At 35.1% G+C, this 18,677-nt stretch overlaps 1 protein-coding gene across 6 annotated transcripts in view; it reads right to left on the bottom strand.

The window, feature by feature from the left end:
* The window catches only part of HDAC9 (histone deacetylase 9), an 809,523-nt gene that overhangs the window by 387,111 nt on the left and 403,735 nt on the right, over positions 1-18,677 (bottom strand). For 2 of the 6 annotated variants that reach the window (XM_058526733.1, XM_058526759.1), the window contains 4 exons: positions 13,897-14,138; positions 9,680-9,830; positions 8,570-8,696; positions 5,397-5,518 (listed from right to left, as the gene is read on the bottom strand). In XM_058526733.1, coding sequence (XP_058382716.1) covers positions 5,397-5,518; positions 8,570-8,696; positions 9,680-9,830; positions 13,897-14,138 — 642 coding nt within the window. The remainder of the gene's footprint in view (positions 1-5,396; positions 5,519-8,569; positions 8,697-9,679; positions 9,831-13,896; positions 14,139-18,677) is intronic. The other 4 variants (XM_058526743.1, XM_058526767.1, XM_058526751.1 and 1 more) reach the window with 2 other exon arrangements.

The following is an 18,677-nucleotide window of genomic DNA, read 5'->3' as shown; positions in this document are numbered from 1 at the left end:
AAAACTATAGAGACAGTACAAATATCAGTTGTTACCAGGGGTTGGTCAGGGGAAGGGATGAATAGATGGAACACAGAAAATTTTTAGAGCAGTGAAACTATTCTGCATTATATTGTAATGGTGAATACATGACATAACATTATGCATTTGTCAAAATCTATAGAACTTTACTACACAAAGAGTAAACCTTAATGTAAATTACGGACTACAATAAAAATAATGTATGGAGAGTGGTTCATTAATTGTACCAAATGTACCACAATAAGGCAAGATGTTAAAAAGAGCAGAGACTGTGGGAGAGAGGGGAGAGTAATATGGGAACCCTCTGTATTATCCACTCAATTTTTCTGTAAACCTAAAACTGTTCTAAAAATTAAACTCTATTAATTGAAAAATGAAGTCAATGGCAGAAATTAAAACTCAGTTTGGCTCTGGTGAGCACAGAGCATCAATTAGGGTTCCTGCTGTGGTAAAGGACAGAAACAAGTTTCTGCTACTTTTGGACATCATACTAGGCTCTGAAATGCCAGGGAGTGTGCAAAATTAACAAAGACCTTTATTCCCATCTTGACATTAGCATTGCAAGTTGCACATAGCTTAAAAAGAAAACGTTTATCACTTTCTCCTCAGTTTACTAGTTTTATCAATAAAGGTGGCAGAATACAAGATATTAAAAAGACTTTCCATGACAGTAAGAGGTTTATTTTTAACCTGATGAAAATAAATGAAACTCAATTCCTTATCAACTAGAAACATAATGTTAAGATTCACAAGCACTCACTAAGTCCTAGGTATGATCCTAAGTGCATTACATGCATTACTTAATTGAATCTTCAAAATAACTGTATGAACCACGTGCAATCATTATTCCCATTTTACAGATGAGGGAATAATGGCCTAAAGAGGTGAAGTAAATTTCCCAAGATTGAGGATCCAGATTTCCCACCAGTAGGTGGATTCACAGCCTGTGTTACTGTGCCAGATTGCTTCTCAATTCTGGGAAAGCTGGTGTAAAATTTATCACAAAGAGTATATTTCAATAATTTTAAGCAAGAATAGCCACAACAATGGAACTAAGATAGAGTACTGAGATATATAAAAACGCTCTAGTTTTTGTCAATCTGGAATAAGATTCTGAGAGAATATTTTTACAAGCATAAGTGCTATCTTGGTGCTATCTGTACAGAAATGTGTGTGTGTTCATGTGTGTACATGTGCACGTGTTTATGTATCATGAGAAAGACAGAACTAGACAGAGAGAAGAGAGCAAGAGAGATTCTAAAACACTTTTTTTTTAAAAAACCTCCTTGTATTAATTCTGGATTATAATAACTTGAACGGGTCACCAAGGTACCACAACATAACTTCTAACTGCTACACTGAGGGAGATTTATAAAGCTATATATCTCATTTCTGCCTTCTTTCCAATTTATTCAATGTGGAAAATGACATTGGCCTTCCAAAACCCTAACTTACGTTTGGACCCTTTCCATCTTTGAGTCTTATTCTAATGTTGCTGACCATTAAAATGAGTATTTCAGTGGGGCTGGAACAGTCCTATTAGCCCAAGCCAAGCTTTATATGGCTTGTGCACTTTAAGAGGTTAATCTAGCCAGCCAATTCACTTTGTTCAGAAGTATTAAATGGAAAGACTGTAACATTCAAAGAGAGGCAAAGTTCACTGGGTAAGACCCCAACAATATAATGGAGCATAAAACCTCTAGAATTTTTTACCATAATATTTTATGAAACATATGCACACATTCACTGGAATAGGATCCAATTCAAATGGTTTTGAAGGTCAGTTCAAAGTCACCACATATGCAGTATCTTTGTGAGAAATATGTACTATTTCAAAAGTGCCGGGACCCAGAAGCTTCCTTTCCCTATTTTATAGTTTATCATCAGCCCAGCAGTGTACTATATTAGGGAAAAAAAGTCACCTACTACAGCGTGATATAATTTGCAGCCAAAACATAAAGTTCAGTAAAATATTCCAAATTTCAGTATCAACAAATTCTTGCATTATGGGACAAAAGGAATCCCAGAGGGTAATTCTAAAAGGAAGCGTTAAGTGTGGGCAATGAATATAAAAATTAAAAACAATTATTTTATTCCCAACTTTACAACTAATTATGAAAGCCCTTGATGTTCATTGTTGCAAAAGGAGCAAAAGTCTCTCAATTCCTACATTTAAAAGAAAAGTGAACTAGGAATGGGCCCGACTAGAGCCAACTATTCCTATTATTCTGATGTTTTTTCCAAAATGCCCCAATTCTATGAGCAACTATAATTCTCCTAAGGGGAAGGAAGTAAAGGTCCACTTTGCATGACAAAGGTCACATTTCTGCAGGCAAATGAGACTTCTATGGTTGACTGTTCCTGGATTGTCACTGTCTGGCTGGATCCTAAAAGGTCAAGAGAGGTTCCAAATTGTGCTCACTGCTCAAGGGACACCCCTGGGGCCACTTTAATCATTTTAAGGTCATTAGGACTTTTCTTACTCTGGTTCCAGCTTTTCTCCCTTAAATCTTGCTAATACATATTGGCAATTCAGTGCTGTTGTAGGTTAAAAAGAAATTGAAAGTATTTAGTATTATATGTAGATCAAAAGATAGAATCCACTTTATTTAACAACTTCATTTAAATCTAAGATTGAGTTCAGTGAAATTCAAGTAGACCACAGAGGATGATAATCAGGCCCAAACAGAAAAAGCCTGACTGTATTATAGCCGTCCTGGTATTTATACTACGTGATCAATGCCTCATTCATGTAACATGATTTCATTTACTATGATGTAGCTTTATGTGAAAATTATCTTAAACAGTTTCCCCAATCATCACATATGCTTAATTCTGGTAACAGTTTATTGTTTACTTTTTTTGTAATAACAATTGAGCCACTAAACTATAACAAATGCTGAAGTAAAAATAATTATTTGACTGTATTTCAATGCTCTTTCTATTTAGTACAAATATGTGTCTACACTTTCTCACAGTGGATTGGATTATATTTATAAAAGTGGGAAGAGTTCCACCTATTTGCAATTAATGAAGAGTATCTCTAAGTATTTTAGATAATGTGTAAAAAACATCCATATTTGTATATTATACTTTTCTTAGACAATAGAAATTGAATTAAGAAATATTTTGAAATCCCTATAGAGATATAAAAGTATTAACAGCTATTCAAGAACTTTATTGATACAATGCTTGAAAATGTTTAGATGCACAGATCAGCAGCCTGACACATCATAAATACCAGATTTTCAATATAAAGGGAAGAAATTAAAATACCAGGCAAATACGGAAAATATACCACTAGAAAAGACAAGGGCTGTATCTTCTCACTATTATTGTATATCACATAGACAGACACAGAAAATATCTTTCACATTAGTACAAATATGAATAAAACTTTGCAACATATATCCTGAGCAGGATTTCTTTTTGAAATTTGTTGTGGATTGAGAATTTCTACAATAACAATTAGCGGCTTGCTATTCCTTCTTTGCAGAAGAAAAATCCTAAGCTGTTCTCATGGAAACAGTGGGACACAAGTATAGGTTTTTACTATACTTTCAATACTTATCGACCTATACTATAGGTCGATAAGTATTGAAAAAGATCAGGTTTTCTTTCTGGATGCTTGCTGGTTCCAAATGCCACTTCTTTTCAAAGTCAGTGTCAGTTCTGCAGTCAGTTTTCAATCTCCCAGTGGTAAGAATATATTCAAAGGCTGTGTGCACAGCAGGGTAGAAGTCTTTCTCTGTGAATGTAACTATATCACTCATCAGTAACCTCCTGCCATAAGGGGACTTGTGTTTTCTTTCCTTTTAGTGACTCCTTGGGCTCTTGAATGCCAGTCACTGCCCTGAGACCTGGGGCAATAGTCATATAATCTCTGTCAATAGTTCCTGCACATGCCATTGGTGCAACTAAATGTCAAGGCTGCAGATCAAAGTCCCCACATTCTAAAACTCATGTCCTTTATGGATCAATTTTCATAAACTCTACTCCATGTTTTAGAAATACATGGAGGTTCACTCTTTGCTTTCTTCCTTTTATCCTAGAGAAGTTTATTTATATGAAAGGCAATCTGATTTGTAGATAATAGTGTGAAATTTTGATGCAATACATAAAACTCATCCTTTCCTTTGCATAGCCTTCTATTGAAGTATTTTAATAAACCTATAGACTTACAGTAGAAATGAAAAAATCTTTGGGCGATTAAAATAAAAAGGCACAGGTGGCTTTGCAATACTTGACCATCCTTCCCCAGTGCCTGGTATAATATGGGCTAGATGGTAGGTGAAACATTTTTACTCATGATTGATTTTATTTTTAAATCTTCATTATGCTACAGGAAAATTATATGACAGAAAATAGCTTCAGCATGTGTTTTCACAATCTATATCCATTTTAATTATTCAAAATTGCTTGGGAAAATGAATATAATTATTTGAAATCATTTTCGCTCTGTAGATTTCATATACAAATTACGTAGACCTATACTTCTCCAAGTAGACCTGAGTAAAATACAGTGGACCAAGCTATCCTCTCTCAATACCTTTTCAGATCAATTGTGGATATAAAAATTTTTTAATTTACAACCTTTTTTATAGAACTATATTCGGAAAGCACCATAAGATTTAGTACACAAATGCTATTTATGCTTATATATTGCCAAAGTTTAAATATATTTATTATAGAGGTAAAAGCATACAACACATTAAATATGCACATATCAGAAGGCTAAAAAAGCAAAGATGGGAAAACAAATACAGGCCTTAGAGCCACAGAGCTGTTTATTAAATTCCAAATAGAAGCTTCATTGTCCCAGTTCCCCTAAGCAAATTTTAATACAATTACATGAGATTATTAGCTTTACCCTGAGTTCTACTGTAATCTGTGAGACGTTAGGCAAGTCACTTACTCAGATGCTAACCTTGGCCTTATCTGTTTTAATAAACAATTAAATTTAAGGTTTTAAAAGTAAGGAAAAAAAATTTTATTTTTTCCATTTTTGCACTAAATGCTTGAGGCTCAAAAGAAAATCAGATAAAGGGAGGAAATTACAGAGGTCCTCATTAATGGAGAAGATTTAAATTTCCTGAGAAATCAAATTTCTATTTTCCTTAATTCTAATCTTTATTGCTCATAAGAAAATAATTTTTCTAAGATCCAAATGTGATAAACCTTTAAATTAAAAAAGCTTCTTTGATTATATATTGAATCAACTGATGTAAACATATTTGTTTATGCTGAGGGGAGATGTGGAGAGGGCATAATAGCCATGATTCAAATCATTTGACTTTCCTCTAGAGGCATGGCAAAATGAAACTACAGGTATGTTATGGAAGACAAAGTGCAGTCTTCTTGTTAAACCAACTTACCAGTTTTTCGAAGGGGGAAATCATCCTTCGTATCTTGTGCTCCTGGTAATGTATATTTGTAGGATGGAGACGTTCCACTCAGGGGTGGAGAGCTTTGATCCAGTGACGTATGGTGGGCAGCCCTACAAAAGAAAAAGACAGTTCACCATTTGCAATGCAGTTTTTACTGCACGTTGGTCAGCGATAATCAGTTACACATGCTGTAACATGTGTCTCAGCTGTGTTTATGTTCTTTGTTTTTAGTGTGTACAAACCACAGCCGCATGTGACCAAGTTCACTTGAGCAGTGTGTTATGGAATGACGCAGGATGCCGAAGAATGCCCACTGTGTGTTTGGTCACACGATCACATGAAAAAGTCTGCTTCACTAACAGAGAGAATTTACCAAGAGCCTGAGTTTTGATATCTGAGATTATTGTGTATGTTTTCTTAAGAGTCATATTAGTGGAAAAGTCATCATCCGAATCCTTTTTAGTCAATGATGTAGAACAACCAAGGTAAAAGTAAACATATAGAAGGACTTCATTTGTAAAAATTGCTAGATAGCTCACGAAAGTACATGAGCGTGGCTTTTCTACTGAAGAGACAGTACTGTGCCATCAGCCTCAGGTCTCCTGAAGTCTATAGATGTTTCAAAGTAAAGACTGGAGATCACATGCTTCTTCTGTATGAAACTGATTTTTAAAAACGTTTTGTCTTTCCTGCGTTAATATAGTGAAAGAGATGCAATTGTGCTACTGGAGAATAGTTTACAGGACTGAACATAGACTACCAAGTGGGTATATAAAACTAAAATTATTATATATGAAGAAAACAATGGATAGGGCATAATATCACCACCATGATGATTATTATACCAGTATGACTTATTTGAATCATACATTCTCAAGAATTAATTAGTTTAAGGATATTTCATCTAGCCATAACTGGCGAAAAAAAGTATTAAATTCAGATTCCAAAATTAATGATTTGTAGTTGTCGCAGTTGGACCCTACTGAAGTTCAATTCAGTACAAAAGAAAGGATTTTGTGTATATGTTTAATATACCCAAGGGAACAGCTAAACAATTTTCAGCTGACAAGTTGTTTGCATGTAGTTGTTTCCCACTAAAACACAGGTACAGTAGTTCCCATTTATCCATGGGAGATATATTCCAAGACCACCAGTGGATGCATGAAACCACAGACAGTTCTGAACCCTATATATGTTTTTTTCCTATACATACATACCTATGATAAAGTTTAGTTTATAAATTAAGCACAGTAAGAGATGAACAACAATAACTTCTCTTTGGCATATCTGAATTGCCAGCATCATTACTCTTGCACTTTGAGGCTATTATTAAGTAAAATAAGGGTCACTTGAACATTGAGCACTGAGATACCACGACAGTCAATCTGATAACCCAGATGGCTACTAAGTGACTAACAAATGGTAGCATATCCAGCGTGGATACACTGGAAAAAGGGATGATTCACATCCCAGACTGGACAGAGCTGGATGGTACAAGATTTCATCATGCTACTCAGAACAACATGCGATTTAAAATTTATGGATTATTTATTTCTGGAATTTTTCATTTAATATTTTTGGACCGTGGTTGACTGCAGATAAACCATAGGAAGTGAAACTGTGGATAAGGAGGGACTACTGTATTATCTCTTCTTAAAACAGGCTTTAACTTAGAAGAAATACAAATTAGTTATAAGTTATGTATGTAATTTTAGGTAATAAAACAATATTTCTTTTCACATAGTGATGATTGAACATTTGAAAATTTTCTTCTGGGATTGGCTTTTCAAGTCAACTGACATGCATGACAGAAATTATGTAAATAATAAAGTATTTATAAAGCATTCTGGAATCTGCTTCAGTTACCTTTTTCTGGATGCAGAGAGGGGCAGATACTTATAAAATAGAATTATAAGAACAATAACTCTTTAAATAGAACTCCTGGGATGTTTACAATTTCAATATAACAGAGTAATCAAGTATGTACTCCCTTATCCTTATGATGTGAGAGATTAAAAAAATATGGAAGTGTAAAATCTTGTGGTCATTTAGCAACCATATTCATAAAATGAGATAAATAAAACTATTATCCATTAGTCTGTTATCCAAATATGCTTTGCCTATCAGTTTTTGTCCTAATTTTTAAAAACACCACATCCTTCATATTTTATAGGAGGAAGAATTGTGTGTTGCATGGTACCTCTTCACTGGGCTTGGGGAAACGTGGTTCTATAAAAACCGTAATGCCACAGTGTTTTATGTTGTCAGCTTGTGTGTCAGAAGCCAATCTACTCTCATTTTACTGGGTGGGAACAAATGAGGTGAGGTGAGCAGGCGTAAACTAGTCACTGAAGATTTATTTAGTTAGTTACCTCTCTTCTCTTCCCTCCCTTGCTTCCTTCCTTTTTTCTTTTTTTTTTTTTGTGAGGAGGACAAGCCCTGAGCTAAAATCTGTTGCCAATCCTCCTCTTTTTTGCTGAGGAAGACCGGCCCTGGGCTAACATCCGTGCCCATCTTCCTCTACTTTATACGGGATGCCGCCACAGCATGCGTTAACAAGCACGCCTGGGGTCCGAACCGGCAAATCCCGGGCTGTCGCAGTGGAGCACAGCGCACTTAACCGCTTGCGCCACCGGGCTGGCCCTGCTTTTTTTTTTTTTTTAATTAAGTAAAAAATCTTCTGGACTTTTAAAAATAGTTCAGATCGCCGTCTTATATCAAGCCAAGTAAAATAAAATCTCAACCTGCCAAATCTTCAGAAATTATTGTAAAGATATCAGATGCACCATCTGAGAATAGAAAAATGCAAAATATGAATTCATTTCTATGCCCCATCCTACACTGGTCAGTTATTCATTCAGTAGGAAACATATATACTTCCTCACTCTCACAATGATACTTGCTAACGTTGATGAAGTGTTGCTCTCTGTTACATACTTTACCACATTATTTCATAGGACCTTCCCAACAACCCTAGAGGACAGGTACCATTATTCTCGTCTTTTTGCAGAGAAAGAAACTGAGCCTTAGAGAATTCAAGGCACTTGACCACAGTCACATAGCTGAGAACTGGCAGGCCCTGGATTTGTGCGCAGGTTGGCTGAATACAGAACCTGTGTTCTTTACCCTTGGGAACGAAAACAGCCAAACACTGAACATACGTGTACCAGAGCTTGGGATGGCGGCTCACGGAATGATTTTTCCCATTAGTTGGAGTGTCTTTTGTTGCTGATTTACTCAACAGGAATTCTTGAAGCTTCTGCTTTACTTCTGTACTTGCCACTGCCCCTGAAACACATACATACAGAAACAGTTGTTGATTTGGGATTTCGTCCTTTCATGCCTCTAGAATATTTACACAAATTAAGAAGTAGCACCACTGGTCACAACATATGAAGTTTTCCTATTAAAAAAAGAAACCAAGAGTCTAAACAGGCTTTAGAAAATGGCATAATAATGTTTTGTAACCACTGCTTCGACTGCCAATTTTCAAAAGATCTTCGATGATTTCTTTTGCAGTAAGGGGATTCCCAGAATTAACACTAATTTTTTTCTAAGCTTTAGAAAATACTGCTGAGGAACAAAACACTGACTTTTAAAAATCAAAAATCTTGGGGGATCATGTAAGTGATTAAACACATTAAAATTATCTTTTCGGAATTGCTAGTTTAAAAAACTAAATTTTAAAAAAACTCTTTTGAGCGTTAAACAAATAAATATTGCTGACAATTCCAGTTCAAGTCATCCGACTTTAAACCTTGCTACGACCTGATTTTGAACAGACCTTATACTAGGGAATTATTTGGATCTGTCTCCCTCTTGTGGATAGTTTTTTCTACAAATGTTCAACCTTAAATCTCCCAAAAGTCTGGGTAATCAAAAACTAAATGGAGGCAAGGCTTGACTTACAGAGAAATTATTACTTGAGAAGGAGAAAAGTATAGTGGAGAAATGTGGAAGTAAGTTTATTATTACACAGGATGGCATAGCTAGATTGCTTTAGTATAACATTATTTTTAAGGTCCAAAACAACAGAACTTAGCTTCTTTGCCAAACAATGAAATGTTTACTTCTTGAGATGCTCTGCAGACTGAACGCAGAGAGCTGATATGTGACTATCAGAGCTTTACATTAGGGTCCACAATTTATTCCTTTAATTAAACACAGACAATTTTGACAAGTTTAATTCCACTCTTTATCAGGCTTCTTTCTGAATGACGATCAGCTACAGATGAGGGAAGAGATCCATCTTTTACCCGGGTGCCTCTTACTTTCTCGTCCTCTCTCTTTGCCTCTGAGAGGAGGAAGCTGCTGTTCTCTGCGATGCCTCTCTACTTCCTGCTCTTGCCTCTGCTGCTCCAGTTTCTGCTCCTTTTCTAGAAGTTCTTGTTGCTGTTTTATGGCTAGAAGTTCCTGTTGCAACTTGCGAGAAGAGAAAGACATGAGAGTGTGCAATTTCTTTAGGCTTCATAGTCATCACTGACCAAAATCGAGATGTTAAGAGGTTTTGGAACTTATTTGTATTTATTTTACATTTTTACCCACTTTTTTTGGTAAATTATTGAAATCTGACGACAAGTGACTAATGCCATAGGTGGTCTTGATGTCATCAACAAGAAACTATTTAGGTAGCTTCGTTACCTGTGCCGTCTTATCAAAACATGACCAAATTCACTCAGATCTTCAGTTCCCTGAGTAACTTTTCTTTGTACATCTGAAATATATGACACAGCCAAAGGCAGGAACTTCCCAGAAGTCTATTTTACCAAGTCTCTCACATTATAAATAAACAACTGAAATCTTCATTTCTTATCCTGAGAAATGGTGTGAGAATAATCAAACTGAATAGAATGGTGAGATAGGAGTTAATTTGAGGGAAGTCTACCTGAAATAGAATGCAACCTAAAAATTTCAAAACCTTACAGAAAAGGTTCTCAATAGACTAACGCAATCTACATAACCATAATAAGCTCTTCTCTCAAAACAGCAAAATTTACTTCATTCATCCAGTGCACAAAAACCTTCTGATTATAGAGACTGGTCAAGAAGAAATCACTTCCATAAAACTATACTTTGATGCACTACTGTTTGCTTCTGAATCCCTTGAATTCAATTCTAAATAATGAACAACATGAATATGAAGCATTCTTAATAACCATTTTGAGATGTCAGTTTTCTCTCATACTGAGAAATAGACATCTATGAATAAGAGTAAATGTGCCCACTGAGAATAAGTAATGACTGAGTTGTATTAGACTCTCACATTACCAGATGTGAGATCTAGACAACTTACTAAACTACTCAGAACGTTGGTTCCTCAGATGTAAGATAAATAATCTCCCTCTTTAGTTTGTAAGTTTGAACCATACTAGTTTTACTTATTGTTACTTATGATTTTTAACTCTCAATACTAATGAAAGTTAGTGTAATTTGCTGTTTATATTAGATAGGTACCTAAAACTCTCAAATTTACACTGAAAAGTTAATAGAACAAAAATAAAAAGCTATGTGGAATGGCATCAGAGTCACTCTGTGGCAAGAGGAAGCCAACACTATGTCAACAATGATAGCCTCACTACTTCCAGAAGGATATAGTTAGAAGCATTTCACATTAAGATGTTTGGCATTTTGGCTTTGATACACCAGTCTTTTAATGGGTGTTTTTAGATATTCCATTCTAACAGAAAAATTCATAACTCTGCCCTAAATGTTAATACTATATAGACATTGGAGTTGCTCAAATTGATTCAGTGCTTCACCCAAAGTCCCAATGGAATTGAACTTTAATCTCTCTTAGGAATCTAGAAAAGCACACAATTTAATTTCCATCTCTACTATTCATTATTGAAGATTGCAGGAATGAAGTTGAAAAAAAAACCAAAAGAAACAAAACTTCACCCCTACAGTTTCAGATGTTCCAGTCCAGGAGAGAGGCAGGATGATGTAGTAGTTTTGCAGGCAAACAAGGCAAGACTGGAAATCCTGGAGCACACACTTACTGGCTGTGTGGTCTCCGGCAAGTTACAGTATTTCTCTCTGCCTCAGATTGCTAGGTGGAAAAACGGGATGATAGCATCTAACTCAACAGATGTTGATTACAGAAGCCAAAGATTCAAAACACTAATGCAAGTAAAGCACTAGGCACTGCTCTTCCTCATAAAAATAAAATACAAATGAATATTCAAAGCATCAACTTTTAGCTGTACCCATAAAAAAAAAAACAAAACAAAATAAAAATTTTAAAAAGCAAAAAACTGCCTAAACTTAAAGGAAATTTTAACTGTCTTTAGTTTTTAAGAAAGCAACTTATTACTTTAGAAAGTCATTTCGAAAGCTAAATTTCCTTTTAGCTATCTCAGAATCTTTTTTCTCTCAAGAGCCTCCTCTTTTCCAATATTTTCCAGATGTCAGGAAACCTACTATTTTACTTCGTTTGGGCCAAAATAACAACTAATTACCTACTTGCTACTATTAACTTGTGAGTAAAACCAAACAATAAATTACTTAAGAAAAATTTTATATTGATCTTTACAACTACAAAAGGCATCAAACATAGATGAAAAGAAGTATCTAAAGCAGTAACCTATCAGTATCGTCCTGTATTCAGGGCAACATGACACACGTACCACAGCAAAATGAACCATATAGTTACTTAAATCTTAAAGTATAAATAAAATCTTAAAGTATGAATATTAAAGCGAAGAATATAAATTTTACTCATTCATCATTGCAATTTTAACATGCCTAGAATGAATGAAGAAGATCTAGCCATAAGTTCCTATTATTGTTTCAAAGGTCAAATTGAAATAATGCTTCAGAGTCATTAAAAAAAATAATTTTATAAATGAAATGAAGGTTTCCTATACTGCAAAATATAGCCATGATTCCATATGGCACCCCCCAAAAAATCCTCACTTCTGTTTTTTTTTTTTTTTCAGTGAGGAAAATTAGCCCTGAGCTAAAATCTGTTGCCAATCCTCCTCTTTTTACTGAGGAAGATTGGCCCTGGGCTAACATCCATGCCCATCTCCCTCTACTCTATATGTGAGAAGCTTGCCACAGCATGGCTTGATAAGCGGTGTGTAGGTCCACTCCCAGTATCCGGACCTGCAAACCCTGGGCCGCTGAAGTGGAGCACGTGAACTTAACCACTACATGACCAGGCTGGCCCCTCATTCTTATTTTTAAGATTTCTTATAGATCATAAATTGTAAGAGTTCTTTTAGTAAAGTTTGCTAGTAAAAGGAAAAAATTACTACATTTTATATCAGGTATCAAAGAGCCTTATTTTGAAAATAAGATAAAATAGGCCTTCCAAGCTAAGGAAACATCTTATAAAACAAGGAACATAGAGAAGAAGATGGCATTTATACCTTCTCAGACACTGTAATATTAATGTGGTAAATTTATGTAATATTAACATAGATTAGTTATCTATATTAACCCCACATAAATGTTCTTGTACTTGATATGCAAGTGACTAATAGATCATGTCTATAATACAATATAATAAAATATCACAGATAGTTTATTGTATTAATAAATTAACATATATTTAAGTCATTTTTGAAGGAGTGGGACATAAAAATGTAATTTTCAATTATAAATATTTGCTGCTTTATATTACGGTCATAATAAATTCAAATTAAACATCTACTTAATCAGACCAAAATAGCTTTGTATTAAATGTCTTTGTCAAGAAGTTGAAAGACATTTTACAAATAAAGCTAAAGTAATATTTATCCCTGAAGATACGAGAAGAAACAGATAGACACACCTAAAATGATCTGATAACAAAATAGTTTATCATAAAAGAATCCTGGACATGGACATATTTCTCCTAGAATAATTTAATAACTTCTGTCTCAAGTTGTCAACTACTCCCCAAATTCTTGCAATACATTATTATCTATAGTCTATTAGACTCATATAAAAACATCAGAAATATCTGCCCCAGTTTCTTCATATATAATTTTCTTGAGTTTTTTACTATGTTATTATTTTGAATGTATACATTCTGAGGTCTTTTCCATAGGAAGATGAGGACATATTCAGAAAGAAAGAGGTTTTCTTAACATGAAGTGACTAATTCATTCTTTCGGTAAATAGTATGCGCAGATTCTTCGGAAATATAAAATGGGTCTTCCCAGGCTCATGGTTGTTCTTGGTAGAGAGTAGATGGGGCAAACGAACAAAATCACGTAGAAGAGAATCTAAGAAGAGGGTGGTAAGTCACTGTTCCCTACTATTGATGCTGTAAGCTAAAGGATGAAGGAGTGGTTAGGCCTCATTCCAAGAAGCGAAGCAGGTTTTTTGCCAGCATTCTGACTACTTACGCAAGGTTTTCACTAGCTCAAATACAATTTCCTTTAAGCCATACATCCACGTCTTATCACAGTGACACTTCTCCCCAGAGCCCCCTCTTATGTCCATGTCATGGTGCAGGCTCCCTGAGTAAAAAGGTCAGAGACAAAGAAACATTTGCTACCTTGATGTGCTCCTGAAGCTGAGCCTGGTGCTGCCGTGTCAAGTTCTCATGCTGTTTCTGAAACTCTGCGATCAGGAGCTGCTTCTGGATTTGTTGCTGTTGCTGGATGAGGAGTAACTCCTGCTGCAGTTGTTTCTCACGGACAACAGGGTCCACCACGGGCATCATCATCCTGAGGTCCGTCCTTAGGTCTAAGGGCGAGATGGGCTCCAGGCCCACAGGAACCTCTGACTTCACATCCACTGGAGAAACAGGGGGGGGAAAAAAAAAGAGGAGGGATGATAGAGGATAGGAAATTAGCACACTGATTTAGAAACAAACAAACAAAAAGATACTATAGCCTGTACAACAAATTTTATGTCAACAAACCTAGTCATTTTTTTACAGTGATGATAAAAGGTCTTTTGTATATCCGTTTTGATAGAACGGATCATATGCTAATTTTCACCCAGCAATTTGTACTCTGCCATGAATCTTCTCCATTTCCCTGTTTCAAAGAGATGACTCCAATTATTAACTGGAATCATAGTCACACATCAAACTTATTCTACTGGACCACTTACAAAAGTCAAGACAACTTAGGACAAAAAATGCAACTCTGTTGAGGAAAAGGCGTCATGTTATAACAGAGAACTTCTAACGCAACTAAACTTGTATACTTGTGAACATTTCTGTTTGTGGTCAGAGTCAGAAGATACATTCTAAGATGTATTCCTTAAGAAGTAAAGCTTTTAACGTAGTGTATTTGCAGGGCTGTTGGACCTAGCAAAGAAAAAATACAAATCTGTATGCTAAAATGTGAGAAATGGTGAGTAGATTACGTAATCAACCATAGCAATGGTGCCAGGTCCAAACATCAAGGAGTAAAAGCAGCCAAGTTTCTATGTGCTGGTTTTTAAATGATAATAATCTGTAGCTCAGTTACCTTATTCCTAAAAAGGCAGAAAAACTGTGAGGAAGCTTAAAACAAGTATTCAATCATAACATTGGAGGAAGAAAGATTTGATGATGAGAATAATTATAGAATATATAAATTTATAAAAATTAAATTAGATAACGTATATAAAAGTCTTAGCATAACTTCTATCAGATAACTTCTAGGAGTGGTACAAGCACAAAAGCTCACGGACATGGTAGCTATGCAGGTACCCCATTGTTTATGGCTGGCGTCCACTCTGATCAGTCAGGGCCTACGCCAAACTGGTTGTTAAACATTTTGAACATGACCTTTGCCCACAAGTATCAAGAAAGTTCTGTAGTTATTGAAACAGGTTTAGTTAAAGACAGGGATTTTGGACAGAAAACTGTGGTGAACTGTATCGCATGGTTCTTCTAAATTGGTCAGCCATTACTGAGACCCAACCAATTACCAGCGGGAAAAAAAAAAGAAAAGAAAGAAAATACAGGCCCAGTGTAGACAGAAATCACCTAATTTTCAATGAAAAATAATTTAAATATTTAAACACTATTGGAACAAAAAAGAAAAACGCTTCTATAAGTCGACTCTGACATGCAGGCTGCTGATTTTCAGTCTCTGCTCTAAAATCTAGAGGCCTATTCCTATTCTTCTAACTGTGTTACCCAGAGTATGTTATTTAAGTTCTCTTGGCCTCAGTTCCCTCATATGTAAAATGGAGATAATTACAATTTAACAGTAACAAAAGAGAGTTGTTAAAAGGATAAATAGGATAATCCACTCAAAGACTTACAACACATAGCACATCCCTCAATAAATGCTTTGAGTTTTTTTATTGTATAAAAATGGAAATTTCCTGTATATTAAAATAAATCATCAACACTCTGCATCTAACAAAACAAAAATATTAGGAGCAAGTATGAAAATAAAATTATATATGATTTCTATTAAAATTAGAAAATAAAAACTTCTAAAACAATGGAAAAAGAAAATAAGAGAATAAAGCTAAACAATGCAAAAATATTCACCTTCATTAGTAAAGAAATGCAAATTTTAAATCAAAATAAGGCATCATTTTCTAATTATTAAATATTGTATGGTTCATGTATATGCATAAGTGTGTGTACAATGCCCCACTGCATAGGGCAAGCATTATGAGCACGCAGAAAATTACATATTGTAAGTGGCACTGCCAATTGGTTTAAAACTTCTGAAAAATAATTTGGTGATATGTATCAAGAGGCATTAAATATTTCTATCACTTGATTCAAGTTTTCCAACTTCAGGAATATATCTTAAGGAGATAATACTAACAGAGGAAGAAACGGTTCAATGTCATATTGTTTACTGAAGTAGTATTATTTAATTAAAATCATCAAGGGGCCAGCCCTGTGGCTGAGTGGTTAAAGTTCCACGCATTCCGCAACAGCAGCCCAGGTTCACAGGTTCGGATCCCAGGTGTGGACCTACTCCATTCATCAGCCATGCTATGAAGGCGTCCCACATACAAAATGGAAGAGGACTGGCACAGATGTTAGCTCAGGGCTAATCTTCCTCAAGCAAAAAAAGATGAAGATTGCCAATGGATGTTAGCTCAGGGTGAATCTTTCTCATCAAAACAAAAAAAGAAAAAAACCATCAATAAGAAAATGTCTAAACAAAATATGTCACATCCATTTCATAGAAAAATAAGCAATCATTAAAAATAATGTTTACAGGAACATGAAAAATGCTTTTACAACATTAAATGAAAAAACAGTAATAAAAGTGACACATACCCTATGATAACTCTTTAAACTAAATAAATATAATTTAACTTAGTCACTATACATTTAGTGAGAACCTTAAATTCCCAGGCTCAATTCTAGATGTCGGGGTTCAGTAGTAAAACAAAAATGACAAAACTTCCAGCCTTCACAGAGCATATATTCTACAGGGGTTTTAATTATATTAGTTTCTGAATTCTTATAGCAAAGACTGTAAGATACAGAAGATGGTTGTATTTTGAGTGGAAATATGAACAATTTTCCCCCTTCGACTTTTCTGCATTTTTCCAAATTGCACCTAATGCTCTGACTACTACTTTAAATAATTTGGATCTGCAGACTCCAGGTTGGGAACTACAAAGTTAATATTCCATGTGGATCTAACAACTATTTTCAGCGAGTCAAGAAAGCCTGACAGAAATCCTGTCTATAGAAGTTAAGGCTACAAATACTAAATGAAATATTAATGTCTTTGCTTATCATTTGAATTGTGTGTGTGTGCAGGCACATGTGTGTGGGGGTTAGGGGGTACGGCTATCAATCTTGTTTTGCTAACACTGGTTATTTTTCAATGTATTGATCAGAAGCTTGCAGTGATGGTACTACATATGTCACTTTAATGAAAATGGTAAAACAATTCATTAATAAACTATAGTTTGGTAGACAATGTCTTCTAAAACAAGATATTTGTAAAAGGAAGGATACTAGTTGTGACAAGCTCGGAACTAGATGAGGATGACAGCCTGTAAGATCTCTTAGTTGCAGTGTCCAATGTAGAACTTTCAATCAAGGCTCTGGAGTAACATGAGATTTTGAGCATTAATTTACAGAGTTGGCATAATTCCAACCAAAAGCAATGGCTGTTAATGATATATTTCATTTTTACATTAAAAAGGCCAAACTACAGCCTCCAGTTTTTACATGGAAATCCCAATAAACAAAGGTCAGAATTTAACCCCATAAAGACAAAATGTAAAATTTCAAGAGACTCAGGGGTCTCTTCCTGCTGGCATTCTTATTATCCATAAACTGTAAACATCAAACCCCTAAAAACAACACCCCCCCAAAAAAAGATAACGAAAAAAACGTCCCAGAACTCTCTAAAACAGCTATTGTAAACCTCAAAGGGTAATTTGACTTCTTAACCTGCTATCCCAACAGAAATGATTGTGTCTAACTGCTTGCCTTTGTTCAGAGACTAATCATTAAATTGTGAAAAATCACCCTCAACTTACAAAAACTGCTCTTGATTATAAATAATTGCCCAACACTGAGAGAAAGCGGCAGGCAAGATCTCAGTCTTTCATCCAATTTATTCAGCAGCAATCCACATTCCATTTGTCTAGACTAAATATAGCAGCGTTTATACAAGAAATCAATAGTGCTTGCAGAGAGGAGAGCAAAGGCATGAATATTTCATCAAACTCAGAGAGAAATGGCAATCAGCAAACTGATGGTTCTGTGTAGGTCATCTTTGGCCTCCTGGATTAGTTCCTGTTACTCGGACAATAGCTCATCTCTGGCTAATCATAATCATATCATAGCCATTCTTTCTATTTTTAACATTAATTGCATTGTGGGTGACAAAGCTCATCGTATTCCAAAAGGAATGATGGATTTTTCTTACATCTTCTGTGACAGGCTAATAAGCCTCCCCAGGAGAATAACGGTAACACAATACCAGGGCTGAGTTTCAACCAAGTTACAGTCACTTTCATATCACCAAATGTGAAAGAAAGGGCATTGTCCACAGCTGCTGTATTATCACCATTAGAAATAATCAACTTACAAGGAAAAATTAACAGCCAATTTTAACAGTGGGGAAATAGAATCATCCCTGTTCACAACATTTCTTGTCTAGGAACATGCAAATTCCTTACAATTACTTAGAACAGGTGGCCAGTGATACCTAAGTTAGAAGGAAGTTGATGACAACAAACATTACTGTTAGCTTAGTTATAGACAAATCATATCTTCTTAACAGATCTCAAGACCTCATCATTTTATTTGGACTCACTCTGTTTGTCTCAGTTTTCAAATATATGCCAACATATATGTTATATTTATATTATGTATTATTCTAATACCAAATGCCCAGT

The sequence above is a fragment of the Diceros bicornis genome, chromosome 3 (genome assembly GCF_020826845.1).
Source record: "Diceros bicornis minor isolate mBicDic1 chromosome 3, mDicBic1.mat.cur, whole genome shotgun sequence".
NCBI classification, from domain to species: domain Eukaryota; kingdom Metazoa; phylum Chordata; class Mammalia; order Perissodactyla; family Rhinocerotidae; genus Diceros; species Diceros bicornis.
Note: the sequence above shows the minus strand (reverse complement) of the source record. Positions and strands in the feature narration are given on the sequence as shown.